At 43.7% G+C, this 21,883-nt stretch overlaps 1 protein-coding gene across 3 annotated transcripts; it reads right to left on the minus strand.

The window, feature by feature from the left end:
• Positions 1-4,156: 4,156 nt before the first annotated feature.
• HELT (helt bHLH transcription factor) lies at positions 4,157-21,778 on the minus strand. Of its 3 annotated transcripts, none has more exons than XM_081020583.1 (4): positions 21,668-21,778; positions 7,473-7,577; positions 7,068-7,164; positions 4,157-4,955 (listed from the first exon to the last, which is right to left on the minus strand). In XM_081020583.1, exons 2-4 carry the CDS (start codon positions 7,488-7,490, stop codon positions 4,468-4,470), a joined length of 603 nt encoding a protein of 200 aa, XP_080876709.1. In that variant the 5' UTR covers positions 7,491-7,577; positions 21,668-21,778; the 3' UTR covers positions 4,157-4,467. The 3 variants fall into 3 exon arrangements, with proteins under 3 accessions (XP_080876709.1, XP_080876708.1, XP_080876707.1); XM_081020582.1 differs by lacking the exon at positions 21,668-21,778 and adding an exon at positions 8,226-8,491; XM_081020581.1 differs by lacking the exon at positions 21,668-21,778 and having other exon boundaries at positions 7,473-7,832.
• Positions 21,779-21,883: the final 105 nt, after the last annotated feature.

The raw sequence follows: 21,883 nt of genomic DNA on the forward strand, positions 1-21,883 counted from the left end.
ATTTTCCTACAGCGCTCATTTGGATTTGGAGCCACAAGTGTGTCTTGACAAAACAGACAGTTATTTCTTCCCTGTCCTCAAATTGTCCACCAATATGACCTCTTTTTAAGGCAATCTGTCACACCCGGTTTTTCTGTGTTTACAGTTTAAATGGAAGAAATACACTATGCTTTATACTCATTGTAATGAGGATTTTTTTGTCTGTCTCAGGATAATGGAGCTGATGGCTCACAAATTGTGGGTCAGCCTCTTCCATGACCTTAGTAAACAATCCAGCTCAGATCTCCCTAAAGCCTGCAGAATGAAATGGAATAAGTTAATTTACCTTCCGTCAACTGATCCGGAAGCCCAAAACACACTGAACAATGTAAAATACTGATTGACACACACGTAGGGAAATATTTTCCCCCATAGCACATGAACGAATGCTGGTCTGCAACACAGCAAAGGTAAGTGCAACCTGAGGTAATAATAGGATATTAAAATACACTGCAGCGTGAGTAATACATCTGAATTTAGAAAGTAACTTTTAGAATCATTGGATTGCCAAAACCTATACTTTTTGTTAGTTTGGCAAATTTCAAATCATTTTTTTTTAACTAACAACATTTTTCTGGAGTTTTGAAGTTTTAGTCGATGACACTTCTGTGAACTGCTGAAAATGAAGTCTGTTTGTCCTTTACATGGTTTTGAGATCAAATATCTGTTTATACATAAGAATGAAAAAATGCTGTACGATGACATTACTTCAGTATGGCATGAATGATTTTTTTTTCTATGCGGGAAAGCATGGACTTTGAGCTCATTGGACAAAAGGAGGTATGTTAATGCAGTTTAAAAATAAATAGCTTATATGGAAAGAGAGAAACAGCGCAGACCTAGCATCAGCTGCCATATGCAAGCCAAACAGCGCTGGATTACCAAATAGGCAGAGTAGCCTATGTGCCCCACGACTTTTAGGGGCCTCACGACAATGGATCAAAATAGTATTGATTTGATCTTGAGAGAAAATTACAAAAATGTATTAGGAGATAATCTGCAAGCCTAAATGAGAGATAATGACCTGGGAGACTAGGGTTCAGATCTTCATTCATTCATGAAATTCGCCTGGTGAACTTGGGCCAGTCACTGTCTCTCCACCTAACCTACCTTACAGGGTTGTTCAGTTGATAAATGGAAAAGAGGAAAACCACGTATGCAGCCTTGAGTTTTTGAAGGAAAGGCAGGATATAAATGTAACAACAATAACATGGGAGTTTTGGTCAGTGCGTACTTGAATTTCCCTTTTTCCTTATATTGAGATCTTATATGGAGTTTACCTTCACGGCAGCTATGCCTATGTACCTCAGCAAGACTTTGTTACCATTGTTCTGAACAATTGTAGAACCAAGCTGTCAAAATCCCTGGCAGTAAGTATTTTTCTTTCTTATTTGCTCTGTGTTTTACACTCCCTTTTTGGTTTTCATTTTATATATGATAACATTCCATTCAGCCTGCAAAAGGTGACTGGGAAAGGGCATGAGGATTTGTCTTTCAGGATTTGAGTACTTCAACTTCTTCATCTTAAAAAAAAGCTTATCCTCATTATGTAAGACTTCACCTTACTGTACAATGTAAAATTGGAGCCTTTCAATTTCCCCACAGGACTTCCTTGCATGTTTTGCATAAAGGCAGGAAGTGTACGATCTGAAAGCAAGTTAAAGTCTCACTTCTTGCAGCCTCAGTGCATCTCTGTTGAATTGTAGCATTACGTGGTTGAAATGCATATATGAACAGAAGCACAAACTATCATGGAAAGAGCTCTCACACCTTAAGGAGGCTTAGTCATCATTTTCTTTATGGATTCACTGAGTCATTGTGCTTTGTTTTGCTTATTTAAATATGTATACTCTGTGTTTTGAGGAGCTTTCTCCAAAAAGCTGCTTATAATGTCCATTGAAAACCAACTCCATCAGACAATACAATATAAAAATATGAAATGCAGTATAACTAAATAATAAACCAGAATAGAAAGTAAAGTACAGAAATAGAATAGTCAAAAGATTTAAAAAAAAACCAACAAGAATTTTAAAATACAGTAATAAAAAAATGCTGGGATAATCCAGGCTGAAATCCCTCTGCTAGGAAATCATGAGGCATCTTTGGACATAATTATAACCAGCCCTAAGTTCCCCACCTGGAATTAATAGTCACTTAAATCAAATGTGGATGAATAAAAACTTTGTATGTTTGCTCAGAAGTATGTTAATCTACAGCTATCTACAGCTACAGCTGAATGAATTCTAGCATGTTAAGATGTGGAAGTCACATCAGGAATCATCTGATGGTGACAGAATCATGTAATTGGTCATCACTGCCCAGCTTCCCAAAGTGTATTGAATTACACCGCAAACACCCAGGTCTCATTCAGACACTTGCTGTCTTCCATGGGATCACTGTTGGTGTGTGTATGTGAAATTCAACTAGGATCACATGGAAACTCTAACTATTTGAACTTTCACCTCTGCATGAGGTTGGAGGGCTGGACACACACACACAGCCATTGTGGTATGTGCAGTATTGTAGATCTTTTATCTGCTTCTGCAGTCACACAGGTTATATGACTGCTGCATGTTGATCACCCACATGTGAATACCTTCCCCACACAAGCAATGGGACATGACCATAGTTTAATGGTAGAGTATATATGTTTTAGGGACGCGGGTGGCACTGTGGGTTAAACCACAGAGCCTAGGACTTGTCTATCAGAAGGTCGGCACTTTGAATCCCAGCGATGGGGTAAGCTCCCATTGCTTGGTCCCTGCTCCTGCCAACCTAGCAGTTCGAAAGCACGTCAAAGTGCAAGTAGATAAATAGGTACCGCTCCAGCGGGAAGGTAAATGGCCTTTCCATGCACTGCTCTGGTTCGCCAGAAGCAGCTTAGTCATGCTGGCCACATGACCTGGAAGCTGTATGCCAGCTCCCTCGGCCAATAAAGCGAGATGAGCGCCACAACCCCAGAGTCGGTCACGACTGGACCTAATGGTCAGGGGTCCCTTTACCTTTATGTATGTTTTGCAGGTAGAAGGTCCAAGGGCTGCTGGATGGACCAATGGTCTGCTTCAGTATAAGGCAGCTTGAAGAAATGTTCCAGCCGTGGGCCCCAGGTGGACCTGGAGTCCAGCTGGTACCTAGTGCATTCCCATGTGCAATGGTGTGAGACCTCCATGGGTGCCTTAATGGGGCAGTAGTAAAACAGCTCCATGGTGAGATCTGCAATGATCCATTCAACAGCCCCCTTTCTCTGTCATGGATGCCTTGGCTGAGATTCCTGCATTATTTGGGGTCCCTTCCAACTCTACAGTTCTGTGATTCTATAATAATAATAATAATTTATTATTTATACCCCACCCATCTGGCTGAGTCTCCCCAGCCACTCTGGGCGGCTCCCAATCAAATGTTAAAAACATTAAGTATTAAAAACTTCCCTAAACAGGGCTGCCTTCAGATGTCTTTTAAAGATAGGATAGATGCTTATTTCCTTCACATCTGAAGGGATGGTGTTCCACAGGGTGGGCGCCCCTACCAAGAAGGCCCTCTGTCTGGTTCCCTGTAACCTCACTTCTTGCAATGAGGGAAACGCCAGAAGGCCCTCAGCGCTGGATCTCAGTGTCCGGGCTGAACGATGGGGGTGGAGACGCTCCTTCAGGTTCTATGATTCCATGACATGCTAATATGATTGTGTGAATTGGCTCCAGAGCCCTTGAGATTAAATCCTATAAGGTTTGCTTCCAAGGAAGCATGGAGATCTCAAGGCCAGGTTGCAACAACAAACAACACCATATATACACCAGGGTATTCCCATCCCGTATCAAAGGACACCGCTGCATAAGTTAAAGTCTTGTGGTGCAGCCTGGCTCCTATCAAACCAACAGCAAAATAACCTTGGTGTACGATACCATCCTTAGCCATTTGGCACAGGCATCTCCCCCATCGCTTAAATAGAGTTTCCAATCCCCTTAGCTGTGTTTGTTTCTTCTAAAAATGCTTTCTTTAAAAAGGTAAAACAAAACAAACCTAATGTGCACCTAACCTTACTCCATTTGTGCCAAAATCAGAGCAAACATTTAGAAGAACTGGCTGGCAGAAGGATGAATAAATAAACACAGCAAACATATCAGGCTGAACCTTTTTCCAGAAGTATATTTTTATTTCACTCCACCATTAATTTCATATCTATTTACAGTTGTGGAAGGAGGCCAGATAATTTATTGTCTTGAAATAATATAAATAGGTAATATGTGCAGGTGAGCTCGGCACTACCTGGCCTTGGAAGGCATTTTGGGCCTTTAGGAACTGCAAGACGCGGAGAAGGTCAATGGCATGGCAACACTGGGAAGGCAAAAGCCATAGACTTCTCTCTCTCTGGCAACTCTTTAAGACACAGGGACCCTTTTTGGACAACCAGCTGGCAACGCCAGACGTAGGCTATAGCACCGATGGATGCTGGCCAGAAGGCAGGCTGAATGTGTTGGGGTGGGAATGGCCAATTAGGTTGAGGTAGTGGCGGTCCAGACTTTGCACGGATGACAAGAAGGTGCTGCGCTGCTGCCCGTGGCCAGTGAGGGGCACAGGAGCGTTGGGGAGGTAAGGGAGAGTGGGACTCCTAGCGGAGCTGTGCCAGGAAAAGGGGCCGTGTCCAGACCCCTGCTGGAACACAGGGTCATTGGGGCTGTGGCCCAAGCAGTCTGGAGCTGGTGGCAGCTGATAGGAGAGGTCTGGCTCTGGGACAGATCCCAGTGAGGAAAAGATGGGTTCAGTGACAAAGCGAGCTTTGGACTGCAGGAAAGCCAGGATCCGGGCGTACTTGGTGTCCTTGGTCTCCATTCTCTCCACTGTGGTCAGGTAGTGAACTAGGTTCTTCATGCACTCATGGTAGCCATAGTGAAAGTAGTTGGCAAATTCAGCTAGAAGCTCTGTTGGAAAGAAAGAAAAATTGGGTTACAGCAGTGGTTCCTATTCGCATGGAGGAAGCCTAAAAAGCCATTAACTGTTAATAACTCATTTTTGAACTGCCCACTTTCAAAATCAAATTGCCCCCTGTGGGGCGTGTGGTTGGGAATCATGGCTTGCCTACATGGGGCAGGAAGAAACACCCCACCCTACAATCGACACCCTGTTTTTCCTGCCTCTTGCAGCAAATTAATGGGAACCTGTTTTGCCTAATTTAGTAAGTAGAGTTTGGAAACTAGTGTTTCCCAAGTGGGGGGTCTCAGTGGAGTGGTGAAGTAAAAAAGTAGGACAAGGCTCCTGTACCTTTGCAGGTATTCACCTGTATCTTCTTCACCTGACCATTTTACACATGGGAAAAGGTGCATTGGTTAACGTGGGCATCCCATGGAAGGCAATGCAACAGGACAAAGGATGCTTCAAGAATGTTGCTGTTTTTGGATAGGATTCAGCCATATACTGGCAAATTAAAGTTGCACAATTAGAGTTGGTTTGGTGCTCTTGTGTGACAAAGGGCTCATCCACACTTACATTTGTATCATGATTTCTAGGCAGGGGGCCAAGAGGTGTTCCTTTTGTCCTGCCATTTCCCCTGGGAAAACCTGTGGTTTACTACTGCATCAGAACAAACGTCAAATGGGTTTTCTCCAGATTTATGTATGTACTGATTCAGCAGTAAACTGTGGGTTTTCCAGGGGAAGGCAAAGGGGCAGAAGAAAAACCTCTCAGACCCATGCCTAGAAATCATGGGGCAAATGGAATAAATTGCAGGACAAAAGGGAGTGTGAATGAGCTCACTCCCTACCCCAGTGATGGGAAAACACACTGGAAAGTGTGAGATAACAATCGCTTGATGTGGCATCACATAACCTCCCCACAATAACTGAAAATGAATGCTCAGAACACATCCCATGAAGTCTAACAAATCAGGGGTAGATCAGCAAATACAGCATGAGAACAGAGCAAACCATTCTCTGCAGTCTTGCTAGTTAAGGTAGGAAAAGCAGTTATGTTTAAAGCACATTTGAAGCACAGGTTCCCACTCAAAGAATTCTGAGCACTTTTGTTTCTTAAGGGTTGCTGGGAATTGCAACTCTGTGATGAGTAAACTACAGTGCCCAGAGATATTTGATGGAAATAATGTGCTTTAAAGGTATAGTGCGTACACAGCCTCAGAGTGTACTGATAAATTCTCAGCCAACAATTTTGCACTGGACTTCCCCCCTATGTAGCCAGGTATATACAAAAAATATACACCTATTTGAGTATATGTTCACATCATATACATCTGCTGAGTATTAATGCTTCATGTAGCTGATGAAGTGGGCTGTTGGTCACAGAAGATTGTGCCATAATAAATGCATTATTTGTTCATTATTCTACATCTCACAAGTCTGTAAAATCCTTCCTTATCAGGGAATGAAGTTATCTTGCTGGATCAAACGAAATGTTGTTTGAGTCCTGCACTTATGTCTCCAAAACCACCCAGGCTTGGAAAGCTCAAAGCAACGCCTAAGCTACTGTAATGCACTGTCTCTAATCACGGAGAGCTTCACCTTCCATTAATTTGCTTACTCCTTTTTTGGGGGGGGGGGAGTTTAATTCATGTAAAGGATTGTTTATTTATGTTCCATGCAATCCATTCACTGTGAGGTAGAATCACTGATTCCCAAATTACATACTGAAAACTGAGGCCACCACCCCACACCCATTTATCTGGGAGCAGGCCCCATTGTAATCAGTGGGACTTACTTCTGAGAAGATTTATAGAGGATTGCACTGGGGGTCTGAGTCTAAGAGCTAGTGGGTTGCCCTTGGCGATTTAACCCCTGGACCACTAATCTGGTCGTGAAAACGTTTGTGTCCAAAATCCCTCCCAGTGTCGCGAGCTGGGATTTCTTTTCCTCTCCACCCGTGTCGCCAGGATCCCCCAATTTCACTAATGGGATTTCCCACAGCAAAGTGTGATCCATTCCCAAGGCTTCTCAGAGCTCAGCCAGCAGTTCCCGGCCCAGGGTCTTCTCCCTGCGCGCCTGCGTGGCCAGAAACGCACAGCCACGGAAGAAGAGCGCGCCTACCCTTTTCTCTCCCCCGAGGGAAATCTGCAGAGTGAAGGGCCCGCAGGTACTGGACGGTCATCTCCAGGATCTCCGCTTTCTCCAGCTTGCCGGAACTCTGAAATGCACAAAGGCAGACAGGACTTCAGGGAGTTGTTTTCCAACCCCGTGCACCCGGAGCATTGAATCCAGTGAGTTAACCTAACGACAAAAAGGCTTGCAAATGAGCAGGAATAAGCCACACTTGTTTCATTCACAAAGCTATGATCACGATCCCCTTATACTGCAAAATGCCACATACACACACCCCTCTCCACGCAAAAAGAGCAGCAGCAGCAGCAGCAGCCACTCCTAAGTAACCCCACGTACGCAAATTGCTTCCCCTCTCGGCCAAAAAGACGCAAAACGCAACTTTGGGATGCGCACCTGTTTTGCCAAAGCCATTGGCACCGTCTTTCCGAGTTCGTTCAGACAGCGGTTGATCCGGTCCCTTCTCCTTTTCTCGATCACTTTATGGGAGACCGGGATCCTCTGGAAAATGCATGAGAACGACAGGCTTAGGCTAGACACACGTGTGGTATGGCAAGATGGAAGGGAGCATCGCATCAGAACGCGAAGTCGCTCCATCACCTTTAATTTTTCTTGACGTCTCCAGACACTTCTCTGCCCTTCAACAACCTACTTCTGTACAGCTTGGAACAGCCCTTTAAGAGCCAGGCACTTGTGAGCTCCTCCTATCCAACTCTCCAAGCTTTTGACATACTGAAGACGAAAAAGAAACAAAAACCTCCCCAAAACTTGGCAATGCAGCATCCTTACTGCTGGAGACGATGATGGGTCCATCATTTGCTGATGGTACCATAATCCTAAGAAGGCAAACTGGGGTGGGGGACGGCAAAGCCTCAAAACTGAGATATTGGAAACTTCCATACGAGATTTGAAACGTCCAGATATATGAAGCGCCAAATACTGCAAGGTTCCAATATCTCAGCAGTTTCGAGACTTCGCCTCTTTCTTTCTATTTCCTGAGTTCTGGTACTGCCCCCCCCACCCCATCCCACACATCATCACAAGCCTCAAAACCGATGTCTAAGCCTGTGCAGCTAAGGGCCACCAGTTCCTTGAGGAAAGGTCGAGCCCGGTGGCAGCGCGCAGGGCACCGTTCCTTCTCCAACTCACTTTCCGTTCCTTCAATTTGGAGGCCATCGTGACAAGAAGCCGCTGCTGGGGGAGAAGCTCGCAGAAGGCACCCGACGTCCTCCTTCAAGTGGCCCAGGTGGATTGCAGAGCCCTAACTTCCAAGGGGCGGTTTATAAAGCGATCATTTCTGAGGGAGGGGGGGGGATATATTCATGGCCTGCCTGATTCCCCAGGATTAGGGAAAGCAGCGTTAGGAGGAGGAGGAGGCATGCATTAAAGATCAGTTTTTTAAAATGTGTGTATGTTCGGGTCTTCCCCCATCCACCCCACACCCCCAGCCTGAGGGGCGTGTAAGGGTGGGGTGGGGGCACGTCAGATCAGCTTTGTCACTCCACGTGGGCCTTCAAAGCACACGTGATCGGCCCCCGAAGGGCATTTGCATGGCAACGACCCGCGCAGGGCTGAGGAGCAGCGAGATGAGCGCAGTGGCGCGCCTGCAGGCTGCGAAACACTGGTCGTCTTCTTTCAGTGGGCCGCCGAGCGCCTGGTCGGTCTCTCACACGACGGCCGCCTGTTTACAAATCCCAGGCACCCCACACTCTCCCCCCAGCCCAACACACACATGCACACACCCTGCCGCCGCCCCCCTTCCCTGTCCAAGCGCTGACTGCATTTTAAAGCCTGTCCAGAGTCATTAAAGTAATTAAGTAAGCCCTTAATAGGCTGTTCCGCCCAGTTCAAGGAAGAGCCCTTGGAGACGGAGTGGGCCCGTTTGTTCTCAGGCTTTTCTCACACGACTTGGTGACACGTCCATCTTTATGAGAGATGGCAGCCAGGCCTTTTTGTTTCTCCCGCTTTATGTGGCGGGGACACCCCGGCAGGTGTGGGGACTGGAGGCTGGCACGAGATTCTCTCCCCCCACCCCGTCCTTTAAATTTTTCTCTCCTCCCCTCTGCAGACCTTAGGAGCCTCCCTCAAACCTTTGGCACACGACGGTCGTTTCTGTAGTGTGTGTGTGTCTCTCGAGGTTGTTATTTTTCCCCTCCTCCTCGCCGCTTTGGAGAGGCTCAATTTGTAGCCTATTATCCTATAGGAAAATATCCCATTGAAAAGTGTGAATGGTTTCATTGGGCCTAAATCTTAATAATGCGGGTCAAAGAAAAGAGGGGCAAAATAAAGAGGGGATCGCAGCTGGTCTGAGAGTGCATTATGTGGTGTCACCTGCGAGAAGGGTCGCCTACAGACCCCCTATTCATTTGCCTAATTTTGGTCAATTTAACAAACTTCAGGAGAAATTATTGTGGCATTGTTAGGGAGGGTAAAGCTTTCTGATCGAATTAACAGCATGTTTTGATCCGGTAAATGTCATTAGAAAGAAAGAAACAATCGCGTTTAAAGGGGCTGGGAGTGAAATGCGCCAAGTGGAGACGCCAAAGCGCAACGCTCACAAAGGGAGCAAGTAACTGCCACAGGGAACTTTTGTACACGCACATTGCTGAAGTTTTTACACAAAAAGGCATTATTTCATACTTGAATACGTCTAATCCAACAATTGTCTATTTTCTGCAAACATATTTTCACAGCATTGTTAACTTTTTTCCTAGGGCCTCTGTTCTGGCAGCCGCGCTTCTCGCCTTGAGAGCGCAAAGGGCTGTCTTTTTGGGGGGCAACAAGTTTGTCCGAGGGGGGGCCGGAGAGGGAATAATGGAGCTTGGGGAAGTTGCTTGCTTTCTTTTGAAAGGCTTGAAGAGGAAAATATCGAAAACACACAAACAGGAACTTGAGGAAATTAGCTAAAAAAGAGGGTGTATCCTTTTCCTCTCCAAAGCTTCGGAGCGCATTTTCGTGCCTCTTTCAACTTTCATTGGCACCTTCTTATTTAGTTGTATAGGGACACCCCCGCCCCTCAAACAAGCCCAATTTACACATCGACTAAATGAATAACAAATTCAACTCAGAATGTGACTATAGTTTGCACGTCCAAATAAAAACATCACCTAGACTTTGGAGATGTGTGCCAGTGTATCCAAACTTTAGTCCGTTCCATAGTGGAAACGGTGTATTCTCCAAAGCAATATTATGAACGTGTTTTTTTAAAAAAGAGTCAGAAATACAGTTTCAGAGAGACGTTCTGCAAACTGTTTTAAAAAATAGGTTACTGTTCTCCTCCCTGATTTTTATTATTTTATTTTTAGATGAAGGAAACTGTGCCATTTAATATCTCCTAGAACTGTAGTTTTGGTTAGCTTTTGGTTATTTTGTGCTTCTTCTTTTTTATTGCTGCAAAATGCAAATTCAGATTCTTGTCTGTTTAAAGAGCTCTCGCTTCTTGATGCTTTGTCTGTAACCTGTTTTGTCTGCAACCTGATGGGTGACTAAACAAACCCCTACAAAATGTTATCCAAAACTGTGCGTGCCTTGCACGGTTCAGTCTGGGGGGGAGACGCTCCTGATTGTTGTTCTGTTTGCAAGATACCCTCTTTCAGAAGGCTTGTAGGTTTCAGTATATTCAATTCTGCACAATGGGATTAGAAACTAACCGTTATCATCCAAATTAACTAAACTGTGAATAGTAAATGTGGGAGCTTTATTTCTCTCCCTCTCTCTCCAGCCAGTGGAGATGGAGTTGATCCTCTTACTGTCTGTGTTAACCGCCAGCTGCAGGCACCTGCAAGGCAACCCCCTTTTTTTACACCACTCAACTTGTTTATTTGCTTCTTTTTCCCTGCCGGAGAATTGTGTCTCGGTCAGGACAGGCTTGGATGAGGTGCAGGTTCAGGCTGACAATGGAAGCTAGAAAGGACACATGCAAAGTGGATATGACAGGGGTGATGGAGCTGGAGTGCTGGAAACGTTATGGCATATTAAGGGGAGATGTTTGCTTTTACTTCTGATTTCTAACGTTACATCTCTGCTCAGACTAACAATGAGGGCCCCAGACAGACATTATGAGCTGCTTTGGAAAGCTCTTGACACATTTCCAGTTGGAGACTTCCAGAAGTATAACAGCATTTATCGTTTAACTCTCCAGAAATACACAAAACCCACACCACTCTTTTATTCATCATAAACAGTAGAGTGCACATGTTTCATACATTTAGAAATGGGTATTCCCTATGGTCCATGATTTCATGTATATACATAGAAAAAGCTCCCTTGGTTTGTGATTTATTTTTAAGCACTTTAGCAATGAGGATTCAACACAGACATAAATCTGGAAAACGCTCTTGTTTTTCTTTACACACAAGAAACAAGGCAGTTTGAATGCAAAGCAGTTCTTTCCATCCATTTATTTAAAGGCTACAATCCTCTGTGTATTTTACTTGGGAGCAATCTCCATTGAATAGAATGGGACTTACTGTGTAAACACGCAAAGGATTGGACTTAATGCCTCATGCTAGCATACACCTGTTAAAGCGCTGCCGCAAATTGACACCAAATACCATACAGCTATTAATATATAATATTAATTATTTCTTAATTATGCGGTAATTGCATACATTAATGTTAAGAATGTATATGATACAGAAACATGACATAAACACATAAAAGCACTGACACCTGCATTTGAGCACAGTTGGCATACTTGGAAGACCGCCCCCCCCCCCAAATTCAAAACCTTATTGGGAAATTATGCTGTAACCTGCACTTGTTTTAATAGGCTAATATCTGGCAAGAGACATACCACACAAAAGCAAGAAGAGGTTCTTGTTTTTACTTCAGCATTGCCTCTCTACTCAATCCTTCTTCCATAGTAGCCATTTGCTTCATTTAAAGAAGGATCTTTGATGACGGGGATAAAGTTATAGAGAGTCATTCACAGGCATAAATGCAAGCTGAGGTGGCAGAGAAACAATAATTTCAAATGGTTTTGGATCTTTGTTGAGCTTCGCACACCTTGATTTCAGGGCCAATCCAACTGTTTTTGTTTTGTGCTGTCATGGAAAGAAATTGAATCGAGGTTCTAACACCCCAATCCTAGAAATTTTTACTAGGAAGTAAGTCCCACTGTAATCAATATGTCGCTAATGTAGAAGCAGTATTGTGCAGTGGTTGGAGTGCTGAGCTAGGAATCTGGGAGAGCAGAGTTCAAATCCCTACTTGGCCATGATGCTCACAGGGGTGACCTTGGGTTAATAACTTTCTCTCAGCCTAGCCTACTCCACAAGGTTGTTGTGAGGGAAAATGGGGGAGGGGACTGTGTATGTCACCCTGAACTCCTTGGCGGAATGGCTGCATGGAAAAAATAATTGTAATCATGGCAAAATAGAAAAATGGAACTTATTCCCACATAAATGTGTAAAGGATTGCAACCTATATTTCCTCCTTTGTTGTGTATGTGTATATGTAGTTATATAAGTTAACTGTAACAATACAGTGGTACCTCGGGTTACAGACGCTTCAGGTTACAGACGCTTCAGGTTACAGACTCCGCTAACCCAGAAATAGTATCTTGGGTTAAGAACTTTGCTTCAGGGTGAGAGCAGAAATCGTGCAGCGACGGCGCGGCAGCAGCGGGAGGCCCCATTAGCTAAAGTGGTGCTTCAGGTTAAGAACAGTTTCAGGTTAAGAACGGACCTCCAGAACGAATTAAGTTCTTAACCCTAGGTACCACTGTATTAAAAATGTAAATTTAGAAAGAGAAATTATATCTAACCTTGGACGTATATCATTTTACCTTTATATGCTAGAGGTCTTGTATACAGGACTAATAAGAGTAGTATATTCCTATTAATAGTAAATTCCTATTAAATTGTGTTCCAGTGTAAAATAAATATCTTTTCTGCTTTTGTCCTGGGGAGTATGGGCAGCCCGCAGGCCAGTCTGTCCTCTCATATACCTGCTGGGATTGACAAGGCATCTGACCCTCACCTGAATCTCATAGCTCTCCCGACAAGCTGCCTTTGATTAGTTATCATTTAACTCTTGGGAAGAATAATTAGCATCACACATCATGTGCATGGAAGTTGCCGAACCAATTAACCAACTAGAAGGATTACTGTGAATAGCACCAGTTTTCCTATAACTTGATATTGCTGGATAGTTTTGATGAACTGCAAAAGCATTTTTAGTTTGCTTTCTGTTGCCACCCTGGAACTTTTCATTATTAGTGCCACTTTGTTTTGTATGATTTCTTGCAGATGAAGGAAAAGAACTTTTCTGCTTGTATATATTGATAATATAATTTTGGTTACTGAGGTCAAACAAGATTGTACAAAAAACAAGATGACAGGGCAGGAGCTACACAGAGCAGGGCCTTTTCACTGGTGGTGCCCTGCCCTCGCATGAAGTTTTGGGTTAGCAATTTTGGGAGAGGGGAGACTGCCTGCTGGGGAGCAGGTGGGCTGGCAAGGCCCCCTAGATTTAGAGGCCCTAGGCTTCAGTCTACTTAGCCTATACATAAATCCGGCACTGCTCCTTACATTATGCAATGCACATCCAGGGGTGCAATCAATGTAACCCCCTTTCAGAATAGGGAATGGGGAGCCTGTGGCCTTCCAGATGTTTGGGACTACATCAGCCCCAGTCAGCATTGCCAACGGACACCTGCAGGGCCACAGGATCCTCATTCCTGACTCATAAGGTGATGTACATTCCCTTCATTGTGGCCTGCCATTAGTTGCACACAACACACTTATCCAGCTGTGAGCTGCTGCTGCTTTCTCTAGATAGTCTACACCTGCCTTAAGACAGCCTGGTTCCCTCCAGATGCTTTGGACTACAACTCCCATCAGCCCCAACCAGCATGATGGGAACTGTAATCTGTAACATCTAGAGGTTGGCAAAAGCTAGCCTACATTCTGGATTTTTAATTCTGGCTACCTAATTGACAGATGAGAGGTTTTTCTCATTTTCTTTTAAATATAAAAATACACTCCACTGAGGAACTCAAGGTCTTGGGAGCTATTTTATTACCGTATTCCAACACAGGTAGATGATGGAATTTGAAATGAAGCCCATTGTAGAATCATACTATTGTGGAGTTGGCAGGGACCCCAAAGATCATCTGGCCCAACCCCTTGCAATCTCAGCTAAAGCATCCATGACAGATGAAATGTAAAATGTTTGCTGGCTTACACTGGTATGTATTTTTTATTATTATTATCTATTTACTGTCAATCTAAAAGATGACGTATGACTTATATAACATGCACTATATATATATATATATATATATATATATATATATATATGATAAAGTATGTTGCTGTTAAACAAACTCCATTAAAGCAATCTATGGCTAGGTGAGAAGTTTCCAAAGCCCACCTGAGGATCATCTAGTCCAACCCCCTGCAATGCAGGGATATGCAGCTGTCCTATTCAGGGACTGAACCTGCAACCTTGGTGTTAACAGCACCATGCGCTATCCAGCTGAGCTATCCAGGCTGGTGAAGGTCTTTGTAACATACAGTTCCTAAGCTGTGCAATGATACTGGCAATGTGGGGTCTTTGCTTTTCACAGATCCTTTTATATCATTGGTAGTAGCAGACCGTGGGTCAGAACTTCACTTGTGCATGCTCATTTAGTTCTTGAATCAGAGAAGCCAAGACTAACTGTGGGATCCTATACATGCTTGCTCAGACACAGGGCTCATGGAGTGCCAATGAGATGCACTCTCCAGTTGGCAGGAGCTGGGACAGAGCAATGGGAGCTCACCCCGTTGCAGGGATTCGAACTGCCAACCTTCTGATCTGTAAGCCCAAGAGGCTCAGTGGTTTAGAGCATCCAGGGGTCCTTTACCTTTACTCTCCAGTAAGTGGATGCTTTATTTCTGGAGAATTCTGCAATCTCAGTCCAGAATCTGCTGCGGTCTTCCCACCTCCCACACCTCTGCTTGGGACCTTTGTGAGGATGAGATACCCCTTAAGGATTTACTCCTGCTCTCCCTGGAGACTTTCTGAGGGCTGCTATTTCCCATTTGGGCAAAGGAACATGCATATATTTTGCTTTTGGTCTTTTCTGAAATATTAAGATTTTGCTGTCTAATTTTTTGGGGTGTAAATTGTACTTTTAAAATTTATTTTTTGGTTGAGTTTTGTATCTGGGAATTATCGTGTGTGAACCGCCTTGGGAGCTTTTTTGGGGGGAGGGGTTGAAAGGCAGCATAGAAATAAACTTTAACTATAGCACTAACCATCTAAGGAAATTATTAATAACTGTAAATTCAGTATGAAGTTGTCTATGGGAGCTGAAGCTAAATACAACCACCAGTGCTAAATCCTAGGGATGTTGACATTGTAGATTTGGCTTGTTCTGGTGTATGCAATGCTTTTTGTTCTGTTTTGCAGTTGTGCGATTTGTGTTCATATTTATAGTTACAGGTAGGTAGCCGTGTTGGTCTGCCGTAGTCGAAACAAAATTTAAAAATTTTTGAAGAAGTGTGCATGCACACAAAAGCTCATACCAATAACAAACTTAGTTGGTCTCTAAGGTGCTGCTGGAAGGATTTTTTTTTATCGTGTTCATATTGTAATAGCCATTGGCTACAAACAATCAAATTGATTGGGGGGAAACCCACCAGCTAGACTTAAAAGCAGATCAGTTAGAGTCACTGGATTCTAGCAAGAATAAAAGGGTCTTACAAACTTTTGGGGGAATATGGGAAGAAGGGGAACATATGTCAACTTTGACAAGAATATCATCTTATCATTTCAGGGCTGTAAAGGACTTACTCCTAGCAGTTGTGAGGAGTTTGTGCAGGAGTGTCTGGTCTGGGGGCGGGGACAACAACAACAGCAAGGGGAGTGGGAGAGTGAGAGAAAGTGATGAAGTGGCTTAATGGTTAAACCAGCACCTTGAGTTGTGCTCAGAAGGAAACAGATAAGCAATGCTATTTGCAGAATAGTGGTTAGATATGCACATGCCACTCCATATCCTTTTAGGAAGGCAGCCCTAGCGTTTCCCACCCACTGAAACTTCTGAGTCATCTTCAAGGGCAGCACCACCTACAGTGAATTACAGAGGTCAATTTTAATGGGCTTTTAGAAAATTATTCCCTTGATTTTCTTACACACACAAAAATCAAAGCAGCTAACAATCCAAACATTAAAAACAAAGAACACCCATGCAAAAGAAAAACAGATTGTCAAGATGGGAGAAGAGAAGCAGATGGTGCCGTTGAGCAGAAAACACCACATCTCTATCTTCCCAAACTGTCTCTGAGCTTTAAAAAATACAAATCCATGTCTGAATGAACACCAGGAAAAACTGCCCAATGTAATATAATATATTTGCTTGCTTACAGTGGTATGTAGTTATCATTGTCTAATGATTGCTCATCTATCAAAGAGGTGATATGTGGCATATATAAAAAAAAGGAAAATTAATAATAATTGCAATTATGCTGCTAGTAAACAAACCCTTTCATAGTAATCTGTTGCTGTAGCCAAAGTTTCCAATGCCTGCCTGAAGAAAAGTGCCTTCCATTGGCTTCAAAAAATGCTCTAGTTCAGATTTTGGTGGAGGTCCAGAAGGAGGCTGTTCTAAAAGCACATCCTTTCTACACAACTAGAGGCGTGACCCTGGTAATGTGCTTTCATCACAAACCTGCTGAAGGCTCTTTCTATATGCCAGGTCACCTGCAAATATTTTCTCCTAGGGCCAGTTTTTTAAAATGTGCCAAGACAGAGATGGCTACAAGCCCCAATAATCTCCCTTCTTGTCTCCCCCGCAATGATCTCCCTCCTTGGATGACCTGCACATGTATGTCCTGTGGGCAAGAGGGTGGGGCAGTCACAGTCCTGTCCTGTCTAAAAAACCTGATCTGAATTTGCTCCTATCATGCAGCTATTAGAGAAGAGGAGCCCTGTCAGAAAAACAGCTTGGCAACTCAACGAGAGCAAACCAGTATTAGGGGCCTGGGGTAGACAGGGTGTTCTTGTTCTCCTAGCTGTGTTTAGGAAATCAAGCAAGACTCCACAGGCTTGTACACTTCTTCTTCATCGTCCTCTCACATGCAAACTTGGCTAGTGTTGCCAATCCTTCTCTTAACCCTGGTTCCAGCCTTTGCCTGAAAACTAGCCATGGTTAGCATTAATATTGGCGGAAATGGAGCTGGGCAGCATGATTACCTCTGAAAAGAGAAAGGAAGGAAGTTTGCATAGCAGAGGAGAAGGAGGGAGAGGGGAAGCTGGTTAAAAGTAAAGATAAAGGGACCCCTGACCATTAGGTCCAGTCGTGGCCAACTCTGGGGTTGTGGTGCTCATCTTGCTTTTTTGGCCGAGGGAGCCGTCGTACAGCTTTCGGGTCATGTAGCCAGCATGACTAAGCCGCTTCTGGCGAACCAGAGCAGTGCACGGAAACACCGTTTACCTTCCTGCCGGAGCGGTACCTATTTATCTACTTGCACTTTGACGTGCTTTCAAACTGCTAGGTTGGCAGGAGCAGGGACTGAGCAACGGGAGCTCACCCCGTCACGGGGATTCGAACCGCGACCTTCTGATCGACAAGTCCCAGGCTCTGTGGTTTAACCCACAGCACCACCCGCGTCCCTGGTTAGGAAGTCAGAAATCATACATGTGCAATAGGTCAATGTCAGGGTGCTAAGGATGAATGCAGAACCCTTGAAATATCCCAGGCATTTTATATTTTATGATCCCTGAATGGCTCACATTTAGTTAGAACTGCCTGACGCAAAATTTAACATGGCTGTGTGTGCATTCCCTGTCCTGTAAATCATATGCCATTCCAACAGATAAACTAGACATGTCTGGAACCTGAATGGCTCCTATACAGTGGTACCTCAGGTTACATACGCTTCAGGTTACATACGCTTCAGGTTACAGACTCCGCTAACGCAGAAATAATGCTTCAGGTTAAGAACTTTGCTTCAGGATGAGAACAGAAATTGTGTTCCGGCGGCATGGCAGCAGCAGGAGGCCCCATTGCCTAAAGTGGTGCTTCAGGTTAAGAACAGTTTCAGGTTAAGAACGGACCTCCGGAACGAATTAAGTACTTAACCTGAGGTATCACTGTGTGTTTAAGAGCAGTTTGAGCTACAGTAGCCTTCCCTGGCTTGGTGCCCTGCTGATGCAAACTGCCCTGAAATCTACAGATGAAGGGCAATATACAAATTTAATAAATAATAACAATAATAATAACCATGCAGGCTGCAGTAGATAGAAAGTGCAGTCCGAGATAAGGGGAGGGCAGCAGGTTGGGGGAAGGCTGACCTATAGAAATCAGCAGATAAAACTTTTCAAGGCAATGAGATAAGCATTATTCTCTGCCAATAATGGCAGAAAGGCACCAGGGCAGAACCCAGTTAAAAGCTGGCGACCTTATAGTTCCTGCGGGTTTGACCAAATACCCAAGGCAGAAATATCTTTTTAAATCTAATTTGGGTAAATTTCTACCCAGTTTCTATAAGGTTCTAGCTTCAAACCGAGGCATACAGGGATGCTCTGGTCATACTGCCACCTAGTGGACAATGCTAGACCCTAATTAACAGTTGTAGACATTAGGCAGCCTTCCCTCTTCCTAGCGATGCAGCCAGGTTAACATAGAAGGGGAAACAGCGAACAAAGTGCAGTCTGAGCACTATTATCCATATTGTCCTTCCGCAACTGTCTTCCGAGTGTTGCTATTCATTTGCTGTGCCTTCTCTGGTTTCGTTTTTGTATCACTACTGATGCAAAACAATAAACGATAGGTGCAAATGATAAATTGACAACTCTATCAATCTCCACCACTCTCCAAGAGAAGCAGGAATGCATCATCTTGTTTTATTGCCAGAATTTCCCCCCCCCCGACTTTAAATTTTAAATAATCACATTTATCCACAAAAAAAGACTGATAAAACAAGTAGAAATTTGGTAAATGCGGCTTTTTCTATCCGTGCTGGCAAAAATCCACCCTTCGGAATTTCTGCCACTCATGTAGTTGTAAAAGATAAAGGAAAACATATGCAATACCAATTACCCTATTTAAAAATATTAATTACTCTCCCTGAACTCTGATGGTGAGGCACAAATTCTAACGATAGCATTTACAGACTTTTAAAAGGGTCCAGTACAAGGGGCAGGGTGTATACACACTCCCCATTAGGAATGCCGATTATATTATTATGGTAACCTATGCTCTTCTGCTTTTTACAGCATCTTAATTTGCAGACATTAGCAGGCGATAATGCTAACTTTGAAATCTTCTACTGAAATCTTCTACAGAAGGGTCAAGTTATATTCTGCAGGGGGACAGCCTAACTAGATTAAGAACAGGGACGGTAGCTGGTTAACATCTGTAACCCTGGTAGGGCTGTTCTGGTGTGAAATGCTAGATCAATCCAAAATAAGAACGAATTCATCAATTCTTTGATTTTGGATGAGTGGGGCTGGCCTGGCATGCATTACTCATAGCATATATACAAACAGTGTGCATGCACACAAAGCTCACACCAAGAACAAACTGAGTTGGTTTCTAAGGCGCTACTGGACAATATATATATTTACAGATGTACAGTACAGCACCAGTTCCTTTAAGCATTTAGGCACAGGCTGTAGCTCAGTGCCAGAACACATGCTTTGTATGCAAAGGGCCTCAGGTTCAATCTGGCATTTCCAGGTAGGTCTAGGAAGGACTTTGTCCTGAAACCCTGGGCTGCTGCCAATCAGTGTTAATAATCCTGGGCTAAATATATAAAAAAATAAAAAAAATTGTCCAGTAGCACCTTAGAGACCAACTAAGTTTGTTCTTGGTATAAGCTTTTGTGTGAATGCACACTTCTTCAGATACCTGTGCGTGCACATGAAAGCTTATACCAGGGGTCAGCAAACTTTTTCAGCAGGGGGCCGGTCCACTGTCCCTCAGCCCTTGTGGGGGGCCGGACTATATTTTTTTTGGGGGGGGGAGGAACAAATTCCTATGCTCCACACATAACCCAGAGATGCATTTTAAATAAAAGGACACATTCTACTCATGTAAAAACACGCTGATTCCCGGACTGTCCACGGGCCGGATTGAGAAGGCGATTGGGCCGGATCCAGCCCCTGGGCCTTAGTTTGCCTACCCATGCCTTATACCAAGAACAAACTTAGTTGGTCTCTAAGGTGCTACTGGACATTTTTAAAATTTTTATATACATTTCAACTGTGTCAGACCAACACGGCTACCTACCTGAATCTAGAATCCTGGCTAGATAGTCTGAATTGGTAATATGCAGTTTCCTGTGTTCCTATGTAGGTAGTTGGGTTTTGTTTTGTTGTTTTTAACCACAGCCTTTAACTGCTGCAATGTTCAGAACTTGCACTTGCGGATAAGATGCTGACTAATGTCACATCTGCCATTCCTTGACTTAAGACCACATGTCATATATCATATCCTTGCAGCTGCATCGCTGCAGATGGATCATCATTTAGGTCCTTTGTGCTGGTGCCACATCAGGACTGCAGAGCTGTCAATAATGCAAAGTGAGGCTGTATCAGCCAGCTCAAGAACGATGAGCTAGAATTCTCTCCCACTTGCATAATCCCACAACAGAGGATAAGACTGGCCTGTGAGAAGATTCTCTAAATAACAAATGGTTGCATCAAATGGAAGCTGTTACGATCCTGAATTCAGTTCCGTTTAAATTCCATTGAAGTTATTGGGGTTAGGGGCTGCGATCCAATGCCCTCTTATCTGGGAGTAAGCCCTGCTGAACTCAATAAGACTTCTGGATAAACACAAATAAGATTGTACTACTGAGAAATTATAATTATGCACAGTATTGCAGTCATATTAAATATAAGGTAAAGGTAAATCACCCCTGGACAGTTAAGTTCAGTCAAAGGTGACTATGGGGTACAGCTCTCACCTCGCTTTTCAGGCTGAGGGAGCTGGCATTTGTCCACAGACAGCTTTCAGGGTCATGTGGCCAGCATGACTGAACCGCTTCTGGCACAATGGGACACTATGATGAGTGCCAGAGCGCACAGAAACGTCATTTACCTTCCCGCCACAGTGGTACCTATTTAGCTACCTATTTAGCTGGTATGTTTTCGAACTGCTAGGCTGGCAGAAGCTGGGACAGAGCAACGGGAGCTCATCCCATTGCTCGGATTCGAACTGTGAACCTTCTGATCGGAAGCCCAAGAGGCTCAGTGGTTTACACCACAACGCCACCTGCCTTTAATTTAATATAATCTGCATTCCAGTACTGCATTGTTTAGCTGATTAATTAATTGGTTAAAAAGCAACAAACATTTAGTATATCAGTACTATTATGCACTCACCTCTGTGTGTGTACGCGCACACACACATTTAGTATAACTTTTTGTATGAAATGTGTGCGGTCTAACATACTTTCCCCTGTTGAACACAGATATTTAATGCATAACAAAAAAAGAAAAGTCCTGCAAATACAAAGAGAGGTTAATTTGCCTTTCCTTTTGTAAAAAGGAAACATACAGTTTTGAGCATCGCAGGCAATTTACAGGAAGTATATCTGATGGTGAAACTTTATATTTGGTGTTGGCTGCTGCCCCCAAGTGGTGAGAGAACATACCTAATTATTATTAATAGCATTTTAAACAGTTGCCCTCAGAGGAATGCAACTGGCTTTATGACCGAGAGAATATGGATTGCACCCAGCAAGGCAATCTGTATTATAAACAGATTATTGTTTATGCATATGAGCCTCTCTTCCTGGGGGAAGTAATAAATAATTTAAAATCCTCTAGGAAATCTTTTATTGTTGATTTTTATATACTAACTCAAACAT

This window comes from Podarcis pityusensis (assembly GCF_964106645.2).
Source record: "Podarcis pityusensis genome assembly, chromosome: 9".
Lineage (NCBI taxonomy): Eukaryota > Metazoa > Chordata > Lepidosauria > Squamata > Lacertidae > Podarcis > Podarcis pityusensis.